Consider the following 24,347-nt stretch of genomic DNA (forward strand, 5'->3'; position numbering starts at 1 on the left):
TCCCCCGTTCTCTCATCTGCGTTCAGTTCTAATTTACTTTAGTAACTTTGTAACTATTTTATCATTCATTCACCATTATTCTTAATCCAAATCAAATAACATCTTAACTTATCTCGATTAACTTATTACTAACCATAATAATATAAAAATTTCATATACAGTACTTCTATACTATTTTAATCTAACTTTGTATAACTAAAGCCACATATATTCACTGATTCTGCTTCAAATGTCCAATTTTTCACGATGTTTTAAATATTCTTTAAATTTCTTCCAATCTTCTTGCACCTTCTCCTCCCTGGGTGTTCCTACTTTCATTAAAGAAATGTTGGAGGCTACGACTTAATTGTTTATGGTCACAAACTCAGTGCAGAGTGAGACCCACTTAAACCACCTAATTTCAACAGGAAGAGATGTGGGCATAGACGTGCGCCAGATTGTGGCCACTGAAATCACATGCATGTGATTGAAACGGCATCTTCATCCAGAAAAAAATCAGAACCTTCTAACTGCGGCAAGTGCGCCACACAAGTCAAAGTATTACATAGTGCTGGGGTGCGTAGCTGTCAACTTTTCCCTTTTTTTAAAGGGAAATTCCCTTATTCCAAATAGGATTCCTCGCAAGAAAACGGAAAAGTTGACAGCTATGCAGTGGTGGGCTACACTACAATATGTACTCTTGGTTTGCCTTTCCATTTTGCTATGTGCATTTTATATCTATATCTATATCTAATCTATATTTCTCACAGTTAAAATGCCTTTTGACACTTTAATTGAACCAAAAATGCATCACAATATTTGGAAAAGTGCAAAATCTGCACATTAGTCCAAGAGGTTCGACTCAGGCCAGTTTGTACTGGCATTTGCAAAGAGTGAATTCCTCAAGCACCCCTCATGTATGTTGGCTAATAATAATAATAATAATAATAATAATAATAATAATAATAATAATAATAATTTATTTATACCCCACCCATCTGGCTGGGTTTCCCCAGCCACTCTGGGCGGCTTCCAAAAGAATATTAAAATGCCATAATCTATTAAACATTAAAAGCTTCCCTAAACAGGGCTGCCTTCAGATGTCTTCTAAAAGTCTGGTAGTTGTTTTTCTCTTTGACATCTGGTGGGAGGGCGTTCCACAGGGCGGGTGCCACTACCGAGAAGGCCCTCTGCCTGGTTCCCTGTAACTTGGCTTCTCGCAGCAAGGGAACCGACAGAAGGCCCTCGGCGCTGGACCTCAGTGTCCGGGCAGAACAATGGGGGTGGAGACGCTCCTTCAGGTATACTGGACCAAGGCCATTTAGGGCTTTAAAGGTCAACACCAACACTTTGAATTGTGCTCGGAAACGTACTGGGAGCCAATGTAGGCTTGTGGCTGTGTGCTAGTACCAGTGCTTTAAAAATATATATATATGGGGTACTCTCATTTTACTACTCATAATGAAATACTGCCCCTCAATGAAGACAAACTTAGATTCACAAAATGTTTAGGGGTATGTGTAACTCTGTGTCCCCCCCCCCTGGAAAAAAGAAGAAGCACTGGCTAGTACCCCTACCCTTGCATGGAATGATTCTGTACTTTTCCTTTGCTGCATTTAAAACGAACTCACAACCGCCTTGGTTTAACTACTAGACCAAAGGAGATACAAGGCCCTTGTGATATCTCTTAGCATTCAAACAGCCTGAAAAGGAATGAACTGGAAATGCTAAATCATTCCTTAATCAGTGTATGGTTTTGCCACATGTTTCTTTTGATTCACTTGGTTTGGCTCATTATTGAGAAAACACCCTGGCATGTCCTGCTCTCGGCCGGTTGCTCTTGTGTGATCTTTCACTCAACCTTTCCAAGCTCTCTTTTGCCATTTAAAGCTGACGGGAAGCCTCTCCACCCTCACTGTGTTTGCATCTAGATGGCTGTAAAGTGAGTAATTTTTGCTTTGAGTTGTTGGTTGTTTTTTTCCCCCCTTTTCAACTACAAGTGCCTGTGCATGTGCGCTCACCTCACAAACAAAACTACAAAAGGCAGGCGGGAAGGAGGAAGGGAGGGGGAGAGAGAAAGCCAACAGGTTGATCAGGATTACATCAACAGTCACACCCTCCTTACTTTATGAACATAGCAGAACAGGTGTTTGTAATTCATTAGCTAAACTGAGCTCGGCACAGACAGGAATTGAAATCTACTCTGCTCCCTGGTGTGCTTCTTCTCTTTCTCAGTGGTACCTACTGCTTCATCCGGCCTCCTCGTAGCCACAATGACTAGCCACTCGAGGGACTTCCGGAGCCGTAGCAACAGCAGCTCTTTCGCTTCGCCAGGAGGCTCTTTTAGCATGCGGAGAGAGCGTTCGTGCTCCCCTTCTTCAAGGTATGGGGCCTGCAGCAGCCCCACCATGGGTGTGAGCACCAGCAGGAACAACTTCAGCTCTTCCAGCTTCACCGGACACAGCCGCTGCTCTTACCCAAAGGTTTCGGTCAACAAACGGCTCCTGACTCCGCTAAACCTGGATATAGACCCCTCCTTGCAGGAGATAAAGACCAAGGAGAAAGATGAGATCAGGACACTCAATAACCAATTCGCCGCCTTAATCGGAAAGGTAAGATTGTATACCATTATTTGAATGGGAAGGTAAGGTGACACCTCTCTTTGTATTGACTAATGTGCAAAACAGTGTGAGAGAGCTGCTTTGGGTGGTTGATTCAGGTGGCTACTTCATGTGGCAGCTTTAGGGTACCACTGGAGGATGCAAGGTATCACCTGCGTATGTTGCTGTCAGTTGCTGTAATTTCAGTTCTCTGCTTCAGGTACCAGGACGGCTCTGGCGCAGTCCAAAGGCTATCAATATCTAATGCCACACAATATAAGTTCCAAGATTTTATTTCTAGTCTGACTAGTCCAAAGCCAACAGCAGTTGTGAAGTACTGTTGTCAGTCCTCAAGTGTAATAGGTGGGGTATAGCCTTGGTCTGTGTGTTTATGGGTGTGTGTGGATGCTGGCCATTTACAGGTTTTTTAATAAATGAAATAAGAACAAATAGGTTCTCTAGCTTAGGAGACTAAAAGCGTATAGCTTCAAAGGGATATAATTAGGTTTGCAATAATGGTAGCCATCAATAAGAGCCCTTGTTAGTAAATGCACCAATTAAAAACAGACCAAGAACTCAGGCCAATATAAGTTTCAATAGTGACAGTAATCCCTACTCACAAGTCAAATGTGAATTGCAGCAAGAATACATATAGTTATACAGAAATTGTATGAGTCTCAATCATTGATCAGAAGTCAGACTAAGATCTTTACATCAAACACGACACGAATATATTCCGATTATGGGCTAGCATGAATTTGACTCAATTTAAAGACTCTTATATCCAGTGCTGTAAGATTATTGTTTTGCATATACCCTTGTGACTTTGAGTTTACAATTTCTGCATAACTGTATGTGTTATTGTTGCGATTCACATTTGACTTGTGAGTAGGGATTACTCTCACTATTGAAACTTATATTGGCCTGAGTTCTTGGTCTGTTTTTTATTGGTGCATCAATAAGAGCCCGGCTGGTTCAGGCCAAAGGCCCATCTAGTCTAGCATCCTGTTCTCAAAGTAGCCAATCAGAGGCCTGTGGGAGACCCATAAGCAGAACATGAGTGCAATAGTACCCTGCTTGCTTGTGATGATCCCCGGCAACGTAGAACATAACCAACATAAGCAGCCACTGATAGCCTTTTTCTCCACGCCTTTGATTTCCTTACATTCCTCTTCCGAAGCTGTCAAAGTCGCTGGCCTTTGACACATCATGTGGCAGTGGGTTCCATCGTTTAACTGTAGACTCTGTGCATAAGTAATTCCCTTTTCCTCTGCTCCCACCATTGACCTTCACCGGATGGCTCTAATGTTATGAGAGAGGGGTGAAAGACTTCTCTCTATCCACTTCCTTCATAGCATGCATAATTTGTATGAAAACGTGCTCCTTGACCTACCTTTCCTCCACCCCACCCCCTGCCCCCCCAGAACTAAGGAAGCCCAAGCATCAAAACCTTTCCTCATAGGGGAGTTGCTCCAATCCCTCGATACCCTTAAAAGTTGCCCACAATTTTTAAAAGAGCTACATAAACACACCCACAGTGGGATGGTACAGAAGAGGAAGCATGGGGGGGGGGTATTTGCACACAGAACAGAAGGTCACAAACCTGCAGACACATGGGGAGAGTGGCCATGTCACTCACTATTCACAAGTAACACTGCAGGCGTTGTGTAATACGTGACCATAGTCACATGCACATTGAAAGCACATTTATACCATGGCTTTCCATCAAAGAATCCCGAGAGCTGTGTTTTCCCCTTTAAATATATGTTTTGGATATGATTCATGTTGCACAGGGTAAAGTTTCAGTCTGAGCGGAGGTGAAATGTGATGCAACCACCATTTTCCTTAAAAGGAGATGACTAGGTGTTGTGCGACGAATGATAACAATCTATTAGTGCATTCAAAATAGTCGCATGAAAGGCCCCCAGGGTGACAAAAAATGCACCTCTGAAGATCTCTGTTGAGAAGCTTCCCAGGGAATTATGGGGGTTGTAGTTTCAGGAGAATTCTGTTAAAGACCACAACCATCCCGCTCACAGAGCCGCAGCAATGACATACCCTTCAACATGCAGCTGTACAGCTATGGGATCTTGGGGAAGGTAATGTCTATTAAACAAGTTTTCAGTCAGCAGGATAGGTTCAGCCTCATAGTTTGTACCTTGTCATCTGCTCTATTAGCATCTGAACAATTTGAAGAGAAGAGCCAAGAGGACTCAAAAGTTGCCATTCAGTCATCCCTTCCTGCCCTCTAACTAGCCCTTCATTCCTTACTGTTGCCACTGAAAAATAAAAGAAGCATGAAGATAGAGGCATGAAGATATAGGATAGCAGAATTATGGACTGCACCACTTCAGAATGTGGTGGGGTGCCATAATCTCAAATGCGTTCCAAAGTTAAAAGTTCCAAACATGTAATAAACTAACACATCCTAGGGAATATTCCTGACGTCCTAGTTTACTTCTGTCTGAAGTGGATTTAAGGAAAGGTTTCATTCATTCATTCATTCATCATGCTTTTCTGCAGACGGTTCTAGGCGCCTTAAAAAATTGTCAGGGCTATAATAATTATAATACTACAAACATGATACAAACAGGAGAAGCAGAAAATTAATAAAGTCCATGCACTAATAATGCAAAAAAGGCAGTGGGTGAATAAAACCCATGAGCTCCCAAAAAACCATTCAGTCAAAACGCTTAATATTTATTTATTGCATGTACATTTCCATCTTCCCTCCAAGAAGCACAAGGGTGGCATACATAGGTCCCACCCCCCTCACAACAGCCAGTCTAACAGCTGATAGCTGGCCCAAGGTCACCTTAGAAGCTTCATGGCTGAATGCAGATCTAGTGCTGGAGAGATTGGAGCAGCCATTATCTGATGCCAAAATATAGTAAGTACCTAGGGAAGGAGTTCCACAATATTGGTGCGATCACCAAGAAGGCACCTCCTCTCTCTGTTAGCCATGAGTTGCCTAATGTCAAGAGGACAACAGCATCTGGAACAGAAGGGCCTGTGGCAATCTTTGTTGAGGAGCAGCTTCATGTAGGTGAAGACGGTATTTCAGATACTCAAACCTATGCCATTTCAGGCTTTAAAGGCCCAAACCAGGACCTTAGCTTGGGATGGAAATGAACTGGCAAGCGCAGAAGGTCTTTTGATGCAAACACCTCTGTCTTCCAGCACATTCTGCTCAATGTGTACAATAGGTATAAGGCCTTACCTCTGATGACAGGAAGGTCCTTTGCCAGGCACCACACATAGCCTTATGAAGTTAGACGAACACCAAGTGATTTTCCTTCGTACTTTAAGCAGGGGAAAGCACATGGATGCTTTTCATAGATCACTGGAGACGTCCTTTAGATTTGAACAGAATGAAAGCCTTCAGAAGTTTGAAGAAGAAATGTCACTGCATCAGCATACAGTTATCTCCCCACCGCCTCTCTCCTGTGGTGTACTAAGACCTCATAGGGAAGGCAGAAGGTTGTTTTCAAAGTGAAACAGTTGAACTACCCAAGGCAGGTTCCTGCAAAGCCCTCATGTTCTGTAAACAGATGGTAATCTCCTCAAGGATTGCTTCACTGAAGTGTCTAACGTAGGCAGCAAGTGCCAATCTCAAAACCAAAAAATACACACACACACACACACACACACACACTGGCACCACTGTGATTTAATTTTAAGAGACACTGTTTATTCCTCAGTTATGTGAATACTACACCCAGTGTTTATGACATGCAAATGGATAAATGTGCAGGCATGTTCTCTGTTGTGTGAGCTACTGGAGACAAATGCAACTGAACTTTGATCTGGCTTTTTGACCATATATGGATTTTTAAAATCATTCCTGAAGAAACGGGAGGCACACTGGGAGCCAAAGTGATCGTACTTAATGGTGTCAAACTGTATCGAGAAACACTCTGGTCCTTGGTTCCATGGAGATGTATCTGGGATTACTCCATGAAAAATGAACAATGGTTGACAGCTGTCCTTGAAAGGCAGCTTGCCCACCACTGCAGATCTTTCCCTGGAATATAAAGCTACAAGGGAGGGTGCTGGGAATGTTTTAGGGTACAATCGCAGCTCATCAGGGGCAGGTCTGGACACCGGCCTGCATGTACAACCCTCACCGGAACCCTCTGCAACACAGATTGTTTTTGCGTGTCGAGGTCCCCAAACACCCCTCAAGTAAAACACACTTCACACCATATATAAGTTTAAGGTTTTTGGCATTAATTTGGCCACAACTTTATTGAATACAAAATAAGTGAGTGGTTGCTTAGGCATTGGTTAAGACTATCTGTCCCGCTGGGGTCAGAACTGACATCCACCCGCCTGTGGAGTCAGTATAGGGGAAAACGCTTTGGGGAGAGAATGTGCGCCCGTTCTCCCCAAATGCTCCCAGGGGCTCTTGCGTGGGCCCTGTCCCCCGACCGGGGGGAAACGGACAAGCATGGTGAGCCCCTGGATTCCTTTAACGGAATTCCCCTTGCAGCAGCAGCATTGGAGGGGCAGACACAGCCAACCTGCCCCTCCTAAACCAATTTATAAACAATGCCTAACCGCCAACCTTACAACTTGTGACTAATTGCTACGCAGTAGGCGAAAACCAGATGGCACCAGCCAATCAGCCAAATGGAAAAATTCCTACCAGGCCCCTGCTGCAACGCAGACGACCCCATGACAGGCATAGCAAGGTCAATGCAGAGGCCTAATAACAGGGTGGGAGGGCGGGCGATCCGATGCACGAAGCCAGGAGGGCTCCGACACTGAGTGCAGGGTCATTTATAGGCTCTGGACTGTCCATCAACAAGTTGCAACATAGAAATCTCCCCAACGACAGCCAGAGCCCAATCGCAGTAGTGGCCATCCATACAAACCCGCCCAGCAGCAGAGGGGTGACTTGCTAGCCCCCACCGCAACACGTGCTCTCCATGAAGGAGAACACACTTTGTAGGTCTGGAAGTCAAAGTACATGTTAATAAGGACTGTAAGGCAGCTGCCAATCAAAGTCTTTCCTCCTGTGCCTCTCTACTACAGCTTTTGTTAACCTGGTGCCCTCCAGATGTTTTGGGCTAAGGCTGATGGGAGTTCTAACCCAAAATTTCTGGAGGGAAACCATGCTGGAAAAGGGTGATCTGCTGTAATCTTTAGAAAATGCATAACACAACAGATGATGCTCAGAGTTTCCATGCCATAGCATCCCTTCATCAGCTGCTGCCTTTTTTGCAGGGGGGTGGGGTGGATAGGAAAACTGAGCATGACATCATCGAGTCAGGCATCTTCTTTAAATGTTACGGGAAGTATAAGAGGAAAGAGATGTGTAGCTGCAGCTCTCACGGGCAAAAGATGCACATTCTGCCTAACATGTAGTTTGGGGTCCTTAAGTTCAGATTGTAGCAGCTGTTCCTATATTAATTTCTTGCGCACAAGTGCTCAAATGGAGAACAGAAACAAATCAACTGAACCAGCCAATCTCTGATTTAGTGGACAGCTATTTCTATGCTTGGAGAAGCCACCTTGCCCACCTTCCACCCCTTGTGATTAGGATATCTGAGATCAGCCAGTTCAAACGTCTATGCAAAAGTGCCTGGCTAGAATCCATTAAGTTTCGGGAAGTGGGAGGAATGAGCCCTGGGTTATTTTGGCAAGCCAGTCTTTCTCAATCTCTGTTCGCCATGTATAAAACAAGTATACCTGCCACCAGGAGATGCTGTAGGAGATAAAAGAATTGTAACACATTTTGCACATTTAAATAACCATAGAAACTATTCGCTCTTATATTGCCCCCCCCCTCGCCAAATGGGCATGATACAAATACTTTGTAATCCGACGCTCAGCACTGCTGCACCAGCAAAACTGTACATGATGCCCTCAGCTACATTGCAGTATCACAGTGCTAGGCAGAATCGGGAATTGGGGTTGGCACTTAAGCCCAGTCTCAGCATGTCAGTGTTGAAAAAATTCTCCTGTCTCCTGTGTGGCATCAAGCAACTTCACTTCTGCAGCCATACCAGGGCTGGGCACTAGCTATGCTATGAGATAGTCCAGCTTCATAGGAAAGAAATGGTTGGTGAAATTCTGCCAGCCTCATGTAACAGAGAGCCAGTGTGGTGTAGTGGTTAAGAGTGGCAGACTCGTAATCTGGGGAACCGGGTTCGTGTCTCTGCTCCTCCACATGCAGCTGCTGGGTGACCTTGGGCTAGTCACACTTCTCTGAAGTCTCTCAGCCCCACTCCCCTCACAGAGTGTTTGTTGTGGGGGAGGAAGGGAAAGGAGAATTTTAGCCGCTTTGAGACTCCTTCGGGTAGTGAAAAGCGGGATATCAAATCCAAACTCTTCTTCTTCTAGCAGGGTTGTAAGTATAGAGGCAAATTTACAAATAATTACTTTTCAGAAAAAGTAAGCCGATTACTATCCCAGCTAACTCTCCCCAAATAAATTCTCCCGTTAATTTCCTTTTCCAGATTACCCAAATCTCCTTTAATTAATTAAAATCCCAGTTAGTTCCCCGCCCTGCTCCTGCTCCAAAATCACTTTCCATTTTACTTTGTACACCTATCCATTGCCATTCATCTCACCGTTATCCCTTCTGCTGCTTTAAAAATTGAATTAAGAAGAAATAGGCTGCATGGTTCCTTTCAGGTGAAGGGAGGAATCGTACTATGAGACAAGTTGGCTGGTGGGTGTCTGTCTATCTTTTTAAACTTAATTAAGCTAAAGGAAAGCCTTCAGCCAGGGACCAGCCTACCATTAAACAGAGTGAAGGAGTTGTCTCAGGTAGCAGGTGCTGGAGAACAGGGAGCACCAGGGAACTGCTAAAGACCAGAAACATGTAGGTCAAGTAGTCTGTAAGATAAGCTGCTTCTCGCAGGAACAGACTGCCCTGCCCTGTTGCCAGTGTTGAAATGGGATTCAGGTGGTAGCCCTATTGGTTTTTGTATGTGGAGTAGAGAGTGTGTGGGGCTTCTTGTTCTTTTGCCAAGAGCATCAAAATGTATTGGGGCAGCACGACCACTGCCAGCTTGCCACTGCACCGTGTGAATTGCCGTAGAATTGTAGAGTTAGAAGACGACCCCGAGGGTCATCTGGTCCAACCCCCTGCAATGCGGGATTCTTAGCTAAAGGATCCATGACAGACGGCCATCCAACCTCTGCCTACAAACCTCCAATGAAAGGGAGCCCAGCACCTTCTGAGGGAGTCGGTTCCATTGTCTAGCAGCTCTTACCGATGGGAAATTCTTCCTTTCAGATTGAAACCTCAAAGGTGGAAACTCCTTTCTGATTGAAACCTCAAATGCTCCCCCAAAAACAAGGCTGCTTCCTTCCATTGACCCTGGAAATGAAACTGAAATGGGGCTGTTTCCCACCCAGTGCCCTTTGAGGCTTCATTTGTGGCTTGCCTTTAAATTAAGGTGACCACTTATCTGGTCCCCTTTTCTCATCCTGTATTTCCAGTATCTTCAAGATCAAGAAGAACAAGAAGATACTGGAAATACAGGATGAGAAAAGGGGACCAGATAAGTGGTCACCTTAATTTAAAGGCAAGCCACAAATGAAGCCTCAAAGGGCACTGGGTGGGAAACAGCCCCATTTCAGTTTCATTTCCAGGGTCAAGATCAAACCTATCCATTTCCAGAAGATCAAAACTATCCATTCTTAAAGAAATCAGCCCTGAGTGCTCACTAGAAGGACAGATCCTGAAGTTGAGGCTCCAGTACTTTGGCCACCTCATGAGAAGGGAAGACTCCCTGGAAAAGACCCTGATGTTGGGAAAGATGGAGGGCACAAGGAGAAGGGGACGGCAGAGGATGAGATGGTTGGACAGTGTTCTCGAAGCTACTAACATGAGTTTGGCCAATCTGCGAGAGGCAGTGAAGGATAGGCGTGCCTGGCGTGCTCTGGTCCATGGGGTCACGAAGAGTCGGACACGACTGAACGACTGAACAACAACAATTTCCAGTATTGGCCACATGGAAAGAGGGCATCTCCCTGGGTATCCCTCGAAATAGAGGGCTGTCTGGTATGAAAAGAGACTGCTTGGCCATACTGGGTGGCAACACTCAAAGCATCCTTCTCTGAAGTGCTGGAGAGCCTTGTAGATCTACTACCAGCAGGTTAGACAGACCAGCAGCCTGAGTCATACAAGGCAGCTATGTCTATTCAGAGAAGCATTTGGGGAGAGTTTTTCATGCCAGAATCAGGCATATATTAAGGCTGTTAAACCCAAAGCATAACAGATCAAAGATGCATCAAGTTTGGGCAAGGGTTAGAATGTCACACTGCCTAAGTAAGGGCATGTCACTTCTCAGTCATCACAGAATGCACTACTCTTTGGCTAGAAACTCCGAAAATCTGAATTTTATCTTCTATAAATCAGCTAGCTGTATGATAATGATCATAGGCTGGATTCACTAAAGCAGAGATTAATTAACTCTGGAATTGAAGGTGTCTCCTTTTTCTTTCTCTTGGTCTATGTGTGTACGCCATTTCCTTCCAAGTTTGTGTCTCTCTTTAACCGGAGCTGTTTTTGAACCTGTGCTCTTTTGTGCCTTTACAAGAAATTGCTCCATAGGACAACCATCTTCTTTGGAGCCTCTAGGTGCTGTATAATAATGCTATCAGACATCTCTCCTTGGTTGTTCATTGGCAGTTCCAAGCAAACATTGGAAGCAGGAACCGATGGTGGTAATTAAGTAAGGAAGAGGTTGCCAAAAGAGGGGGTGGATTCTCTATCGTGCAATCTTTGGATAAAGAGCAGGAGATGCTCTTTAGAAAGATAATGCTCTCTAAACACAGGTTGACAGGCTTGTTATCACAGCAGCTTGAGCTAAAGCCAATAATCAAGAAATGTGGACATGTTTTGATGAAAACTTAACATGCGAGGCTTGCACTGAAGTTTATAGGGGCTGCCATGTTTGTTCTTGACTCATTGTAAACTTTACAAATCATTGTAAAAGATCAAACTTATCCATCCTCAAAGAAATCAGGCCTGAGTGCTCACTGGAAGGACAGATCCTGAAGTTGAGGCTCCAGTACTTTGGCCACCTCATGAGAAGAGAAGACTCCCTGGAAAAGACCCTGATGCTGGGAAAGATGGAGGGGACAAGGAGAAGGGGACAACAGAGGATGAGATGGTTGGACAGTGTTCTCGAAGCGACTGGCATGAGTTTGGCCAAACTGCGGGAGGCAGTGGAGGATAGGGGTGCCTGGCATGCTCTGGTCCATGGGGTCACGAAGAGTCGGACACAACTGAACGACTGAACAACAACAACATTGTAAACTTGTTGAAATCTTCATCTGTTGAACTCAATGCAAGAACCGTCAGTGGGCTGTTATTTATAGAGGCTTGTTCAGCACATTTTTATTGTTTGCTGTGTAGCAATATGTTCACAAACTAGGGTCTTCGCTTTCTCCCTGGAGAAGAAAGGAGGGAACTAGGAGGAGGACGTTTGACGGAGTAGAACTGCAGCTCCTTTGAGGAGGCCCAGTGAATGGATTTTGATTTAGCTATGCACAGCCATGGCCACCTAAGCCCACGTCACCTCTGTTGATTTCCTTTCACTTCAGTTTGTGGAGAGGAGTCACTGATACAGATGGGGAGAAAATAGTTTGAGTTTGCATGTGAGTCCACCTAATTGAAACTTCCTGAACTGAAATAAAGCAAAATAGAAAATTCTTTCCAGTAGCACCTTAGAGACCAACTGAGTTTGTTCTTGGTATGAGCTTTCGTGTGCATGCACACTTCTTCAGATACCAGTGCACACGAAAGCTCATACCAAGAACAAACTCAGTTGGTCTCTAAGGTGCTACTGGAAAGAATTTTCTATTTTATTTCGACTATGGCAGACCAGCACAGCTACCCACCTGTAACTGAAATAAAGCAATCCTTTGAATTCTCACTTTTCTGAATTTTACGACTTAGTTCTCCAACTGAGAAATGTATACATTTTTTCTGGATTAGGTGAAAATGTGTATACAGAAATGGATTATATTGGGGGGAAATTACATGTAAAAATGTGTATATTAGAAGAAATGCACTCTAAAACGCTGACAAAATTTTCACGAAGATGTTTCATTTTTTAAAAAAATCAAATTGATGTGGAAATGTGGGGAACTGAACTGAAGACTGGATACATGAGAAACTGAGATAAACCAACATTGACAGATCCACCCACAGCTAGCCACTGTTCTATGCTGAAATCAGACTGGATTCTGGTTACCTAATGCTACCGAATGAACCCCATTTAGGTTGTTTTGCAGTGGTGGATTTCAAAATCTGAACCCAGACTAAGAAATACTATAGACTGAAGCAGCTGTAAAACATCAGCATGGGATTACTGAAAACCACAGTTGTGTGATAGTGGTAAGAAAACTTGCACAGCTGGAATGGAATTGTGCCCCCACCCCCAAGCACAGTGAATCTGGAAGAGAGGCATCTTATTTGGATAAGATAAGATGCAGAAAGTGAAGCTCCTGCTGTACCTTATCTGATACACGCAAGAGATAAACACTCTTACCTCTCCACCAAGCCCTTTGCACAGAGGTTTGGATGAGGAAGAAACAGCAAGTGTTCCTCAGCCTCGTGCCAATTCCTTATCTTATCCAAAGCTGGGTGTAAGACTCTTCTTCCTGCTCAAGCTTTGAGCAAGTACAGAGGGAACGCTAAGTTGTCCTTCCCTTAAAATGCAATTGGGAGAAAGGAAGAAAGAGCAAGACAAAAACCTGTATCGTTTTCTTCCCTTCAACAAGCAGTCTTTGGGAGGCTGCTGGGTGTTGTTCCTCCTCACCAGAGACCAAGGGGCACTCACCTCTGGTCAGGGGTAAATTGGAACCCGGGGGCAAAAAAAATTCTGTCAACCCCCTCCCCCAGGCATGGGAAGGTCAGGTGGTACCAGGTGCAGAAAATTTCTTGTCAACCCCCCCCCCCCCATTGATTCCCACCCCACCCACCCCCCGGCAAAAATGGTTTTACGTTATTTCATATTTTCTTACAAAGGAATAATAACAAGTAATAATAATTAAAAAAACTTTTTTTTATATCCCGCCCTCCCCGGCCGAAGTCGGGCTCAGGGTGGCTAACATCAGATACATAACATTGGTATAAAATCAAACAATAATTAAATTACCTCCTAAAAACATCTCAAAATCAAATTGAAGTCTAATTAGATGGCTTTCCACAGGGTTAGGGTTGGGAACAGTAAGTGTTCTCTGAACTGAAATTTCAGCCTTCATGACATAGGAAAACAGCCAAGTGAACAGCTATTTTGGTGGAGGAGGGTCAAGATATTAACCGATATGCATGAAATTTCACATATAGCTATATAATCCCTAGTATAGTAAGATAAGACCTTCCGGTCAGGCATTTTCAAAAAAAAATCAAAAACTTTTTTTCAAAAGGGTAAGAATCCAATGTCTTATCTCATTATATATGAGAAAGCTATCTTTAGCCATCTCACCCCTTGCCTTTTTCCTTTAAGACCAATTGCAGTCGTTAACAGTCATCAACAGGTTTTCCACACCCATCAGCCAATCACCCATTCCCACCTCCCTTCTGAGTAATACCCCTCCTCACTCTCTCACTATATATAAGGGTCTGTTTCAGTGTACCTGAAGAAGTGTGCATGCACACGAAAGCTCATACCAAGAACAAACTTAGTTGGTCTCCAAGGTGCTACTGGAAGGATTTTTTTTAAAAAAATTATTTTGTTTTGACTATGGCAGACCAACACGGCTACCTACCTGTATCCATTATTTTGTATTTCAGGATTCAAATCATTATCATTATGCATTTTGGAAGGGCCTAGGACACCTATTTGTGGTGTGGCAGTCACGTAAAAACTCATTGTAGGTTGTCTACAGTCACCTATAATACCCTGTTGTAACCATCACGGTTACTACACATTTCAGCTTGGTTGCAAGGTACAGTAAAGTTCAGGTGGCTGTGTGGCCAGAGGCCTGAAGTGACTGGCTCTCTCACACAAATGATCAACTGGATTGATCTTTGGTCTCTCCTCCTTTCTGGTTCCTTTCCGTTCTCTACAGTTCTAGAATGAGATGAGGTTAAAAAAACAAAACACAAGAGAAAGGGCTTTGGCTCTTGGCATAGTTCTTATACCTGTGGAGGAAAGTGTGCCCACAGCTTCAAAAGATATCGATCCAGAAACTTGCCCAGAGGCTTCTGCTACTACCCTCTTGGGTAAGATACTCGCTTATACCTTTTGAAACAAAACCTCAGTGATGGAGGCTTTGACAGTTCTCGGTTGCAGGATTTGTGCGGAGAGAGCTGTATTGCGGGTCGATGGCCCGCCACCCGCGTGGGGTAAATAAAACACACGGACGCAATATTTTAGGTTATTGGGCAAAATAAGGCCACAACTTTATCGGTTACGGCGTGTGAGTGGTATTGGCTTAGGCATTGGGCAAGAGGGTTAACAACCAGTGGGAGGGGCTTGTTGATGCAAATTCAACTGGAAGCTTCCCCTGACGTCACCGGGGGTCGTGCCATGGCCCTAGCCACTAGCAGGGCATCGGACAGGATCCACGACCGCCGGATCCCTTTAAAGGGATACCCCTAGGAGGTAGGTGATGGGCACAACCTGACCTCCAACACACAACACACATTACATCACCTATTGAATATTCAAATGCCTAACCGCCAATACCGTAAAGTTGTGACGGGTTGCTACGAGGTAGGCGAAAGACCAAGAGGCCGGTGCTAATTTGCCAAATGGATAAAAATTCCTACCAGGCCCCTGGGCAACCAAGGCGACCAACCGAAGTCCATAGCAAGGTCAGAAGTATAGCAAGACCTAAAGGGAGGGAGGGAGGGAGATCCAATGCATACTGGGGGCAGAATGAGTAGAAATGGCGCTTCCCTGGCTGTTTGAATCCAGACCCCGCCCCCCGGCCAGCCCTATTGGCAGGCTATGGGGCTTGGCGTGGCAGGAAGGAGGGGACAAGGCAGGGGGCCGAACACGCCCCCCTGCCAGCGTGGGAAACGGCCTCCGCCCGCAACTCCTCCCCTCTGGAATGAGGAGAGGTCCTATGGAAGGAGAAGCTGTTAATTAGTGCTTTTGAAAAATCTGAAAAATGCTCTGAAGGTTTTTGGAAGTGTTTCATGAAACACAAAGCCAAGCTGCCTTTATCTTTACTTCAAAGAGTATTTGGTGCAAACATTGAAGAGGCAAGTAACACTGTACCGAAACAGACAAATGGTCCTGGAAATATTCACAGTGTGGTGTGCTAGGCAGAGATCTAAGTAAATACACAAATGTTAATCAGTCTGAGTGTTCCGTATCTTGAATATTGTCAGGTGTGGGAGGGAGGGAGGGAGGTATCAGATCCTCGAGGCCTTGGAAGTGGCTGAAAGTGATTGGATCTGTAAGGGATTGGAGAGTGGAAAGCACACCTTGCAGTTCCTAAGCAACTCTGAAAGCTGCTATCTTCATTTCTCCTCATCTCTGCACCCCCGAAAGGGTTTCGAACAGATGGCTTTGCATTCAAGGGCAACTGCAGCCAATATGAAGGCACACAGTGGCAGCACATATAGCTCTATTTGCAGGTTAGGGCCATGCCTCCATTTTGTCTGACGGGTGAGCCATACCAAGATTGGGGCAAATAAAACAAAAAATGAAAATACCATGCTATTCTGTAATGGACATACATTACGTGTACGCAGTGGGGGGTTTTCTAGAAAAATCGGTGCCACACTTTTTAACAAATCGGGTCCTCCATTAAAAGAGGGCACATGTTGCGGTGTGACCTTCAATCCGACCCAGTGTTGTGGGTGTAATTGGAAATCAAGGCCACAACCCCTGATAGATCAGTCCCATGTTGCTGGGGTGAAATCTGGCCAATGGGGCATCGTAAAATGCAGCAACGCGGGACCTATTTAAGCCCATGCAAAGCTGCTGAGCTTCCTCTTTGGAGCCTAACGCATCGGAACACCCGCCCACCTCTCCCTATATTTAGCTTGACCTTGCTATGCCATTGTGTGTCATCTGCTGTTGGGACAGGGGCACGGCAGGAATTTTCCCCACTTGGCTGATTGGCTGGTGCCATTTGGGTTTCGCCTGCCGCGTAGCAATTAGCCACAACTTGTAACGTGGGCGGATAGGCTCTGGTTCAGGTGATAGGCGTGGCATGTGATGTGGCCACACCTATGCAAATGCAGGATATTCTGGTACAGGAATCCAGGGACTCAATGGTTGTCGGTCCCCACAAGGGGTCCGGCCAGTGCCCGAGTCCCGGGGACATCAGGACGGCTGATAGGTACCCCTACCAGCAGCTGTCCCTGGTGTTCATCCTTGTCTGTCCCACGAACGTGGCTCTGAGACAGGGCTGCCTGCAAGGGTGCAGGGAGATAGTCGAAACAGAACCTATGCAACCACTCACTTGGTTGTAATCAATAAAGTGGTGGCCTAAATTCTGCCAAAAACCAAACCAAATATCTGAGTCATGTGTGAATTTACTTTGCGGAAGGTTAAAGATATAAACACGCAACAACAACACACACACACATCAAAAAAGTGCCAGTGCTGCGTACCCTTGAGTACCCCCTGAAAAGAAAAGGGAAAAACCACTGCCTGTACAGTACAATGCAATATACTTAAATGAAATGACTATGTTACAAGTAGGAGACTATTTGGTCCAGGATGGCATCCAAAAGTTTACACATAAACAAACCCACACAATAAAAGGGTGTTAATTTCAGGTGTCTTCATATGTTTGTTACTGATATAATTTGGGGTAATGGTTTTGCAGTGTGCAACAAAACTTAGGTGTAATGTGGGTTGGGGGGGTTGCTGTTGCTGCTTTATCAAAAGGCTGGATAAGAATTTTGAGGACTTATTTTGGATGTAGTAACTCCTGTATTAGAGATGATAGGTAGACAAGTGGATCCCTGTAGTCTAATCTTTCTGTTTATTGACAACCTCACAGGTCCAGAGCCTAGAACAGCACAACCAAGTCCTTCTCACGAGGTGGAACTTTTTGAAAGAACAAGACAACTCCCTTTCTGAGTTGGATATCAAACTCCTCTACGACCAGTACATGAACAGGCTGAACCTAGAGGTTCGATCAATTGATGCAGAAAAAGAACAGCTGGATTCAGAACTTGATGAAGTGCTGGATGCCATGGATGCCTTCCGTAACAAGTAAGTCTTCTCTTCTTTCTCTGGTATCGGGAACTTGTGGCCCTCCAGATATTGCTGGACTACAACTCCCATCATCCCTGTCCATGGGCCACAATCAGTTTCCCACTCCTGTTCTAGGTCTTTCAGGTGTTCGGTGAACATATTTATAAAGCATTTCTCTACTCCTTGTCTCTTAATTCATATCTTTCTGCATATTCTGTGCACCCCTCAAAGATTGCACCTTCATACTTCATATCTGTATCCACGCCAGATATAATCTCAATACAGGACAATGTCATGAGAGAGAGAGAGAGAGAGAGAGAGAGAGAGATCGTTTCTAGAGGGCTTATAAAATGAAAGGTACCGGTAACTATTCTGTCCTGTGCTGGAGATACAAGGATTCTCCAACAGACCTTTGGTTGCCATACAGAAGACTGCTTCCACCACTGCCCCCTAATACATATTTTTATTTTCTAAAGTAAAACCATGCACTTGCATGGTTGCACAACATAGGAGTTTAGGAGAAATTGTGGTGAGAGTTCAGCACAGCCAGTGTTGCTGAAGCACTGCAGAAGACTTCTTCCTCCTCTTCTTCCTCTCCTTCTTCTTCTCCGATCCCTCCTAGCCAAGTAAGATTGTCTTCCATGAACATGGCCTTAAAAGTGAGTCTGTAAGTGACCATAGAGGCCAATTCTGGATCCACACGTCCTTACACAGTGGGGACATAGGTTTTCGAACAGGTGTTGATCATGCAGAGGGTTTGCCAAATGTGCCTTCCTCTTAGCACATTTCTCCCTTTCCTCCTGAGTTTGAGCGTCTTCAAAGTCCATGACACCTTTTCCAAAGGCTGTTCTCCAACTGGAGCGCTCGCAGGCCAGTGTTTCCCAATTGTTGGTGTTTATACTACATTTTTTTAGATTTGTCTTAAACCTATTTTGTTGATCACCATCTTTACGCTTTCCATTTTTAAGTTCAGATTAGAGTAGTTGCTTTGGAAGATGATAATCAGGCATCCAAACAACGTGACAAGTCCAACAAAGTGGATGTTGAAGTACCATTGCTTCAGCTCTGGTGATCTTTGCTTCTTCCAGTACACTGGCATGAGTTCACCTGTCTTCCCAAGTGATATGTTAACAGTTTTAGAGACACCATTGATGGAATCTTTTGAGGAGTTGGAGATGGTGTTTATAAGTGGTCCATGTTTCACAAGCATACAGTAAGGTTGGTAGTACAATAGCTTTGTAGACAAGGCATAGTAGGTTCCTAGCACCACAGCAATGGCCACAAGCGCATTGGACGAGCATTGAGCCTCCTCTTTTGTTGGGATCTGCTCAGCTGGGCACCGAGTATCAGATTGCCAATGCATGAAGGGATTTGTTCTCTTTTGAGAAACAAATAAAACCCCTAATTTTAGACTTGGTTTTGTGAACCGTATTTTAATGTCCTGTTCCAATTGTTGGCTTGATTGCTAGATAATGCATGTTGGCTGAATGTGCAAAGTTCAGCCAAATGGAAAGGAAACATGAGAAGCAAAGGGAGCTTAATGTGTAATTAATTATGTGTAAATGTAGTCTACTTACCCTTCAGTCTCACTCCTCCTACAACATTCAGCTATTCTTTCTCTCTGTTCCTTCCTGGAGTTTGCACTCTTCTAATACCTGATTAGCACTTGTATTTCCTGCCTACATTCCTTTTCCTTGGCAGCTTCCTGGTTCTCTGAAACCCCACCCCCACCCCACAGTCAGTTTTTCCTCTTCTATTAGTATATTCACAAGTGACTTAAGGACGCACTTATTTGGTCAGTCATTGTTTTACTTTCATTTCATTTTATTTTATTTCCCTCCTTATCTTGTCCTGTTATAATTAGATTGTAAGGCTTCAGGCAGGGTTTGAGATAGATGACAGACAGACAGACAGACAGACAGAGATAGATAGATAGATAGATAGATAGATAGATAGATAGATAGACAGACAGACAGACAGACAGACAGACAGACAGATATAGATAGATAGACAGACAGACAGATAGATATAGATAGATAGACAGATAGATATGAGAGAGAGAGAGAGAGAGAGAGAGAGAGAGAGAGAGAGACCAGCGTGGTGTAGTGGTTAAGAGTGGTAGACTCATAATCTGGGGAACCGGGTTCGTGTCTCCACTCCTCCACATGCAGCTGCTGGGTGACCTTGGGCCAGTCACACTTCTCTGAAGTCTCTCAGCCCCACTCACCTCACAGAGTGTTTGTTGTGGGGGAGGAAGAGAAAGGAGATTGTGAGCCGCTTTGAGACTCCTTCGGGTAGTGAAAAGCGGGATATCAAATCCAAACTCTTCTTCTTCTTCTTCTTCTTCTTCTTCTTCTTCTTCTTCCTCTGTTCTTCACCTAGCAGTTATAGGAGTTGTAAATAAAAATGGATAAATAATACTATACCTACCTGTGCATAGTCTTAAAAATAAAAAAAGATGCATAGATGCAGCCATATCTGTCATAAGCCCTATTTTCAAACACGGTAAGTATTCTCAAGGTCACACCAACCCAGATAAAAGAGGAATTGGATTGCCAGATGGAATAGTGGATGATCTGGTGCTGGAGAACGAGGCAGGTTGGATTTTTGACACCATATCTCTCACATCCATTTGACAGAGCAGACACAAACTGTGGAACAAAGATCTTGAGAATGGGGGGTGTAGATCTGGGAGATCATCCAGGTGACCCTATGATCCCAACAATCCAGATGTTCAGGGTCATTTAGGTTAAACCATTGGTATGAGAAGGCATTCCCAGTTCCTAAAAATAAAGCAATCTGGATGTTTCCCTAGATCTGCTTTCCCGCTCCTGAGAACTTTATTTTTATTACTCTTGAGTAGGTTTGAAGTTTTTTTTTTTATTTTTTTTTACTTTTATTTCTTTCACTGAAGCAAGAGAAACATGCCAGGATCCAGTTTGAGAACTTTGAAAAGATATCCCTTGACACCATCAGTCATTAAGCAAAGTAATGGGTCTGTCGTTATTACACAATGGCAAGGTTTTCCAAGGGAAACAACAACCGCTCACGTGCAAAAACAGAATTATGCCAGCAACATATTTTAACTGCCGAGTTAAAACCTGTGAAATTTCCTTTTAAAGATATTACGTTGTTCTTTTCATAACAGCATCTGAGAGTTAATTAAATGTTTCTGTCCAAGGGCCATGCATTTCAAATGGATTCTTAGGGCTTCTGATCACTTTTCCAATTGACTAAAGGTTTCTCCCAGTTTTGGACCAGCAAGTTTTATTTAGAGAAGTCATGAAATTCATGATTTTCTGCTCGGAAAATATTATAGGTAGAAAATATGTGGGTGCGGGCAGCGGGCTGGGACTAGATGTATAAAGTTTTGCACGATTAAACCAGTTGCCAATAATATGCATGCAAGAACCATTTTCAGGGAGTCCTCTCCTCTTTTCTGCTTCTTTTCTTCCTTTGTTCCTTGCATAATATTGATTCCGAGCTGCATTACATATAGGGCTGCACAAATTATGCTCCTGTATTGCTTTTTGGTCTAGAAATAGTGATTTCAGTAGAAATATCCCCCCCACCTAAACACTTTACTTGTAAGAAATATAGGTAAAGGTAAAGGGACCCCCTGACCATCAGGTCCAGTCGTGTCCGACTCTGGGGTTGTGGCACCCATCTCACTCTATAGTCTGAGGGAGCCAGTGTTTATCTGCAGACAGCTTCCGGGTCATGTGGCCAGCATGACTAAGCCACTTCTGGCCAACCAGAGCAGCGCACGGAAACGCCATTTACCTTCCCCCTGGAGCTGTCCCTATTTATCTACTTGCACTTTGATGTGCTTTCGAACTGCTAGGTGAGCAGGAGCTGGGACCGAGAAGAAGAGTTTGGATTTGATATCCCGCTTTATCACTACCCGAAGGAGTCTCAAAGCGGCTGACATTCTCCTTTCCCTTCCTCCCCCACAACAAACACTCTGAGGTGAGTGGGGCTGAGAGACTTCAGAGAAGTGTGACTAGCCCAAGGTCACCCAGCAGCTGCATGTGGAGGAGCGGAGACACGAACCTGGTTCCCCAGATTACGAGTCTACCACTCTTGACCACTACACCGCACTGGCTCTCTCCGAGCAACGGGAGCTCACCCTGTGGTAGGGATTCGAACCGCCAACCTTCTGATCAGCAAGCCCTATACTCTGTGGTTTAATCCACAGTGCCACCTGGGTCCCCTGTAAGAAATATACACCTATTCTAAACAGAATATACACCTATTCTAAACAGCGCTGAACCAGAACGGAGGGGTTTTGTGGAAAAAGACTTGGGAAATGTGCACTTTCCCATTTTGGCAATTGTTCAGCCCTGTGAAATGGATTTAAACTGTTCATCTCAGAGGGAGGGCAGGAAGCTTTCCTCTTGCTCTGATTTGGCTTCTTGCATGGAGCCAGATTTTGTTGGCTTTGGTATCATCTGGAAGCCTGTAAGTAACAAGAGATGCCACTGTAGGTAGATATCTGTTGGATCAGTCTCCAGCTATTGCAATTGGTGCCAACATATTCCAAGTGTACCAAACCCATATACAGTGGTACCTTGGTTCTCAAACTTAATCCGTTCCAGAAGTCCATTCCAAAAACCAAGGCGTTCCAAAACCAAGGCACGCTTTCCCATAGAAAGTAATGCAAAATGGGATCCATTCCAGACTTTTAAAAACAACCTCAAACAGCAATTTAACATGAATTTTACTATCTAACAAGACCATTGAAGCAGAAAATTAAACCACTAAACAATGTACTGCAGTCACTCTATCTATCTATCTATCTATCTATCTATCTATCTATCAGTAGCTGAACTGGGTTCCACAAAGTCACAAAAACAAAAAAGAGCCACAAAAACACAAAATAAATAGCAAAAACAGAAGACAGACCTCAGTGTAACACTCAAAACAGAAGTGTGTCACTCAAATCGGAAGCTTAACACTCAAAATGGAGCACATTCAGCTTCTGAAAAAAGTTTGCAAACCGGAACACTTACTTCCTGGTTTGCAGTGTTTGGGTTCCAAGTTGTTTGAGTACCAAGGCTTTTGGGAACCAAGGTACCGCTGTTTTCAAATATAACGTGTAAACTCTGAAAGCTGTGCTTTTGCTTTTACATATTTATTAATGTTGTTGTAAAAAATTAACTCAAAAACCCGAAGCCATGCTAAAGGGACTTTCTCCTAATATAGCACTGCACTTCAGCTCAAACCAGCTTAACTTGTTACTGGATTGTTCAAAAGCCCCAGTGTACTGTCACAAAAAAAGCATATCCTGAGTCTCCATTGTAAACTGGATACCATTTTAGATTTTAATAAAGTGGGTCCGATTTCTGTAGCAGAGCAATATTTTATCATGGTCTCCTTATTGCAGTCAAAGGTAGATTGCAACCAGTCATTGTGTAGGCCTATTTCAGGGTGGATTTGGTTTAAATCAAACTGATTTAAATCACGATTTAAATCACTAGTCAGTAAGGCTCAGGGCCGATTTAAATTTTTTTTAAAAATCCAATTTAATTTTTTTTAAAATCCGATTTTTTTATTTATTTAAATCGGCCCTGAGCCTTACTGACTAGTGATTTAAATCAGTTTGATTTAAATCAAATCCATCCTGGTGTATTGTAAGTACATTTGTTAAGATTCCCGCCACCCCCACCCCCCAATAACTAGCAGTGATATCAGTTCAGATGAAACTGCCCTGCTTTTTTGAAGCAAAGGATATTTCAGACCCTCCAAGAGTCCCTATTTTCCAGGGACAGTCCTGGATTTACAGAAGGTGTCCTGGTTTTTTATATAATCCCAGAATGTCCCGCTTTTCCTTAAGAAGCTCCTATTTTCATCAGGGAAATGCTGGAGGGTATGGAGTTATCCAACTCTCCAGCCATCTGAAAGTAGTCCTGTATAGGGAAGGTTTTTTTCAATATTTATTGTTTTGTTATGTTCAATAATAATAATAATAATTTATTTGTACCCCGCCCATCTGGGTGGGTTTCCCCAGCAACTCTGGGCGGCTTCCAACAAATATTAAAATACATTAAAATGTCACAGATTAAAAACTCCCCTAAACAGGGCTGCCTTCAGGTATTTTCTAAATGTCAGGTAGTTGATTATCTCTTTGAATTCTGATGGGAGGGCGTTCCACAGGGCGGGCGCCACTACCGAGAAGGCCCTCTGCCTGCTTCCCTGTAGCTTTGCTTCTTGCAGCGAGGGAACCGCCAGAAGGCCCTCAGCGCTGGATCTCAGTGTCTGGGCTGAACGATGGGGGTGGAGACACTCCTTCAAGTATACAGGACCGAGGCCGTTCAGGGCTTTAAAGGTCAGCACCAACACTTTTATTTGTGCTCGGAAACGTACTAGGAGCCAATGCAGATCTCTCAGGACCGGTGTTATGTGGTCCCGGCAGCCACTCCCAGTCACCAGTCTAGCTGCCGCGTTCTGGATTAATTGCAGTTTCTGGGTCACCTTCAAAGATAGCCCCACGTAGAGCGCATTGCAGTAGTCCATAGCAAGAGATAACTAGAGCATGCACCACTCTGGTGAGACAGTGTGCGGGCAGGTAGGGTCTCAGCCTGCATACCAGATGGAGCTGGTAGACAGCTGCCCTGGACACAGAATTAAC

At 44.2% G+C, this 24,347-nt stretch overlaps 1 protein-coding gene across 1 annotated transcript in view; it reads left to right on the top strand.

The window, feature by feature from the left end:
• Nucleotides 1-2,059: 2,059 nt before the first annotated feature.
• LOC117043018 overlaps nt 2,060-24,347 on the top strand; it is a 49,584-nt gene continuing 27,296 nt past the window's right edge. The window contains exons 1-2 of the mRNA XM_033142642.1: nt 2,060-2,591; nt 17,520-17,734. Of these exons, the coding sequence (XP_032998533.1) occupies nt 2,253-2,591; nt 17,520-17,734 (554 nt within the window). The 5' untranslated portion in view covers nt 2,060-2,252. The remainder of the gene's footprint in view (nt 2,592-17,519; nt 17,735-24,347) is intronic.

The sequence above is a fragment of the Lacerta agilis genome, chromosome 2, assembly GCF_009819535.1.
Source record: "Lacerta agilis isolate rLacAgi1 chromosome 2, rLacAgi1.pri, whole genome shotgun sequence".
NCBI classification, from domain to species: Eukaryota; Metazoa; Chordata; class Lepidosauria; order Squamata; family Lacertidae; genus Lacerta; species Lacerta agilis.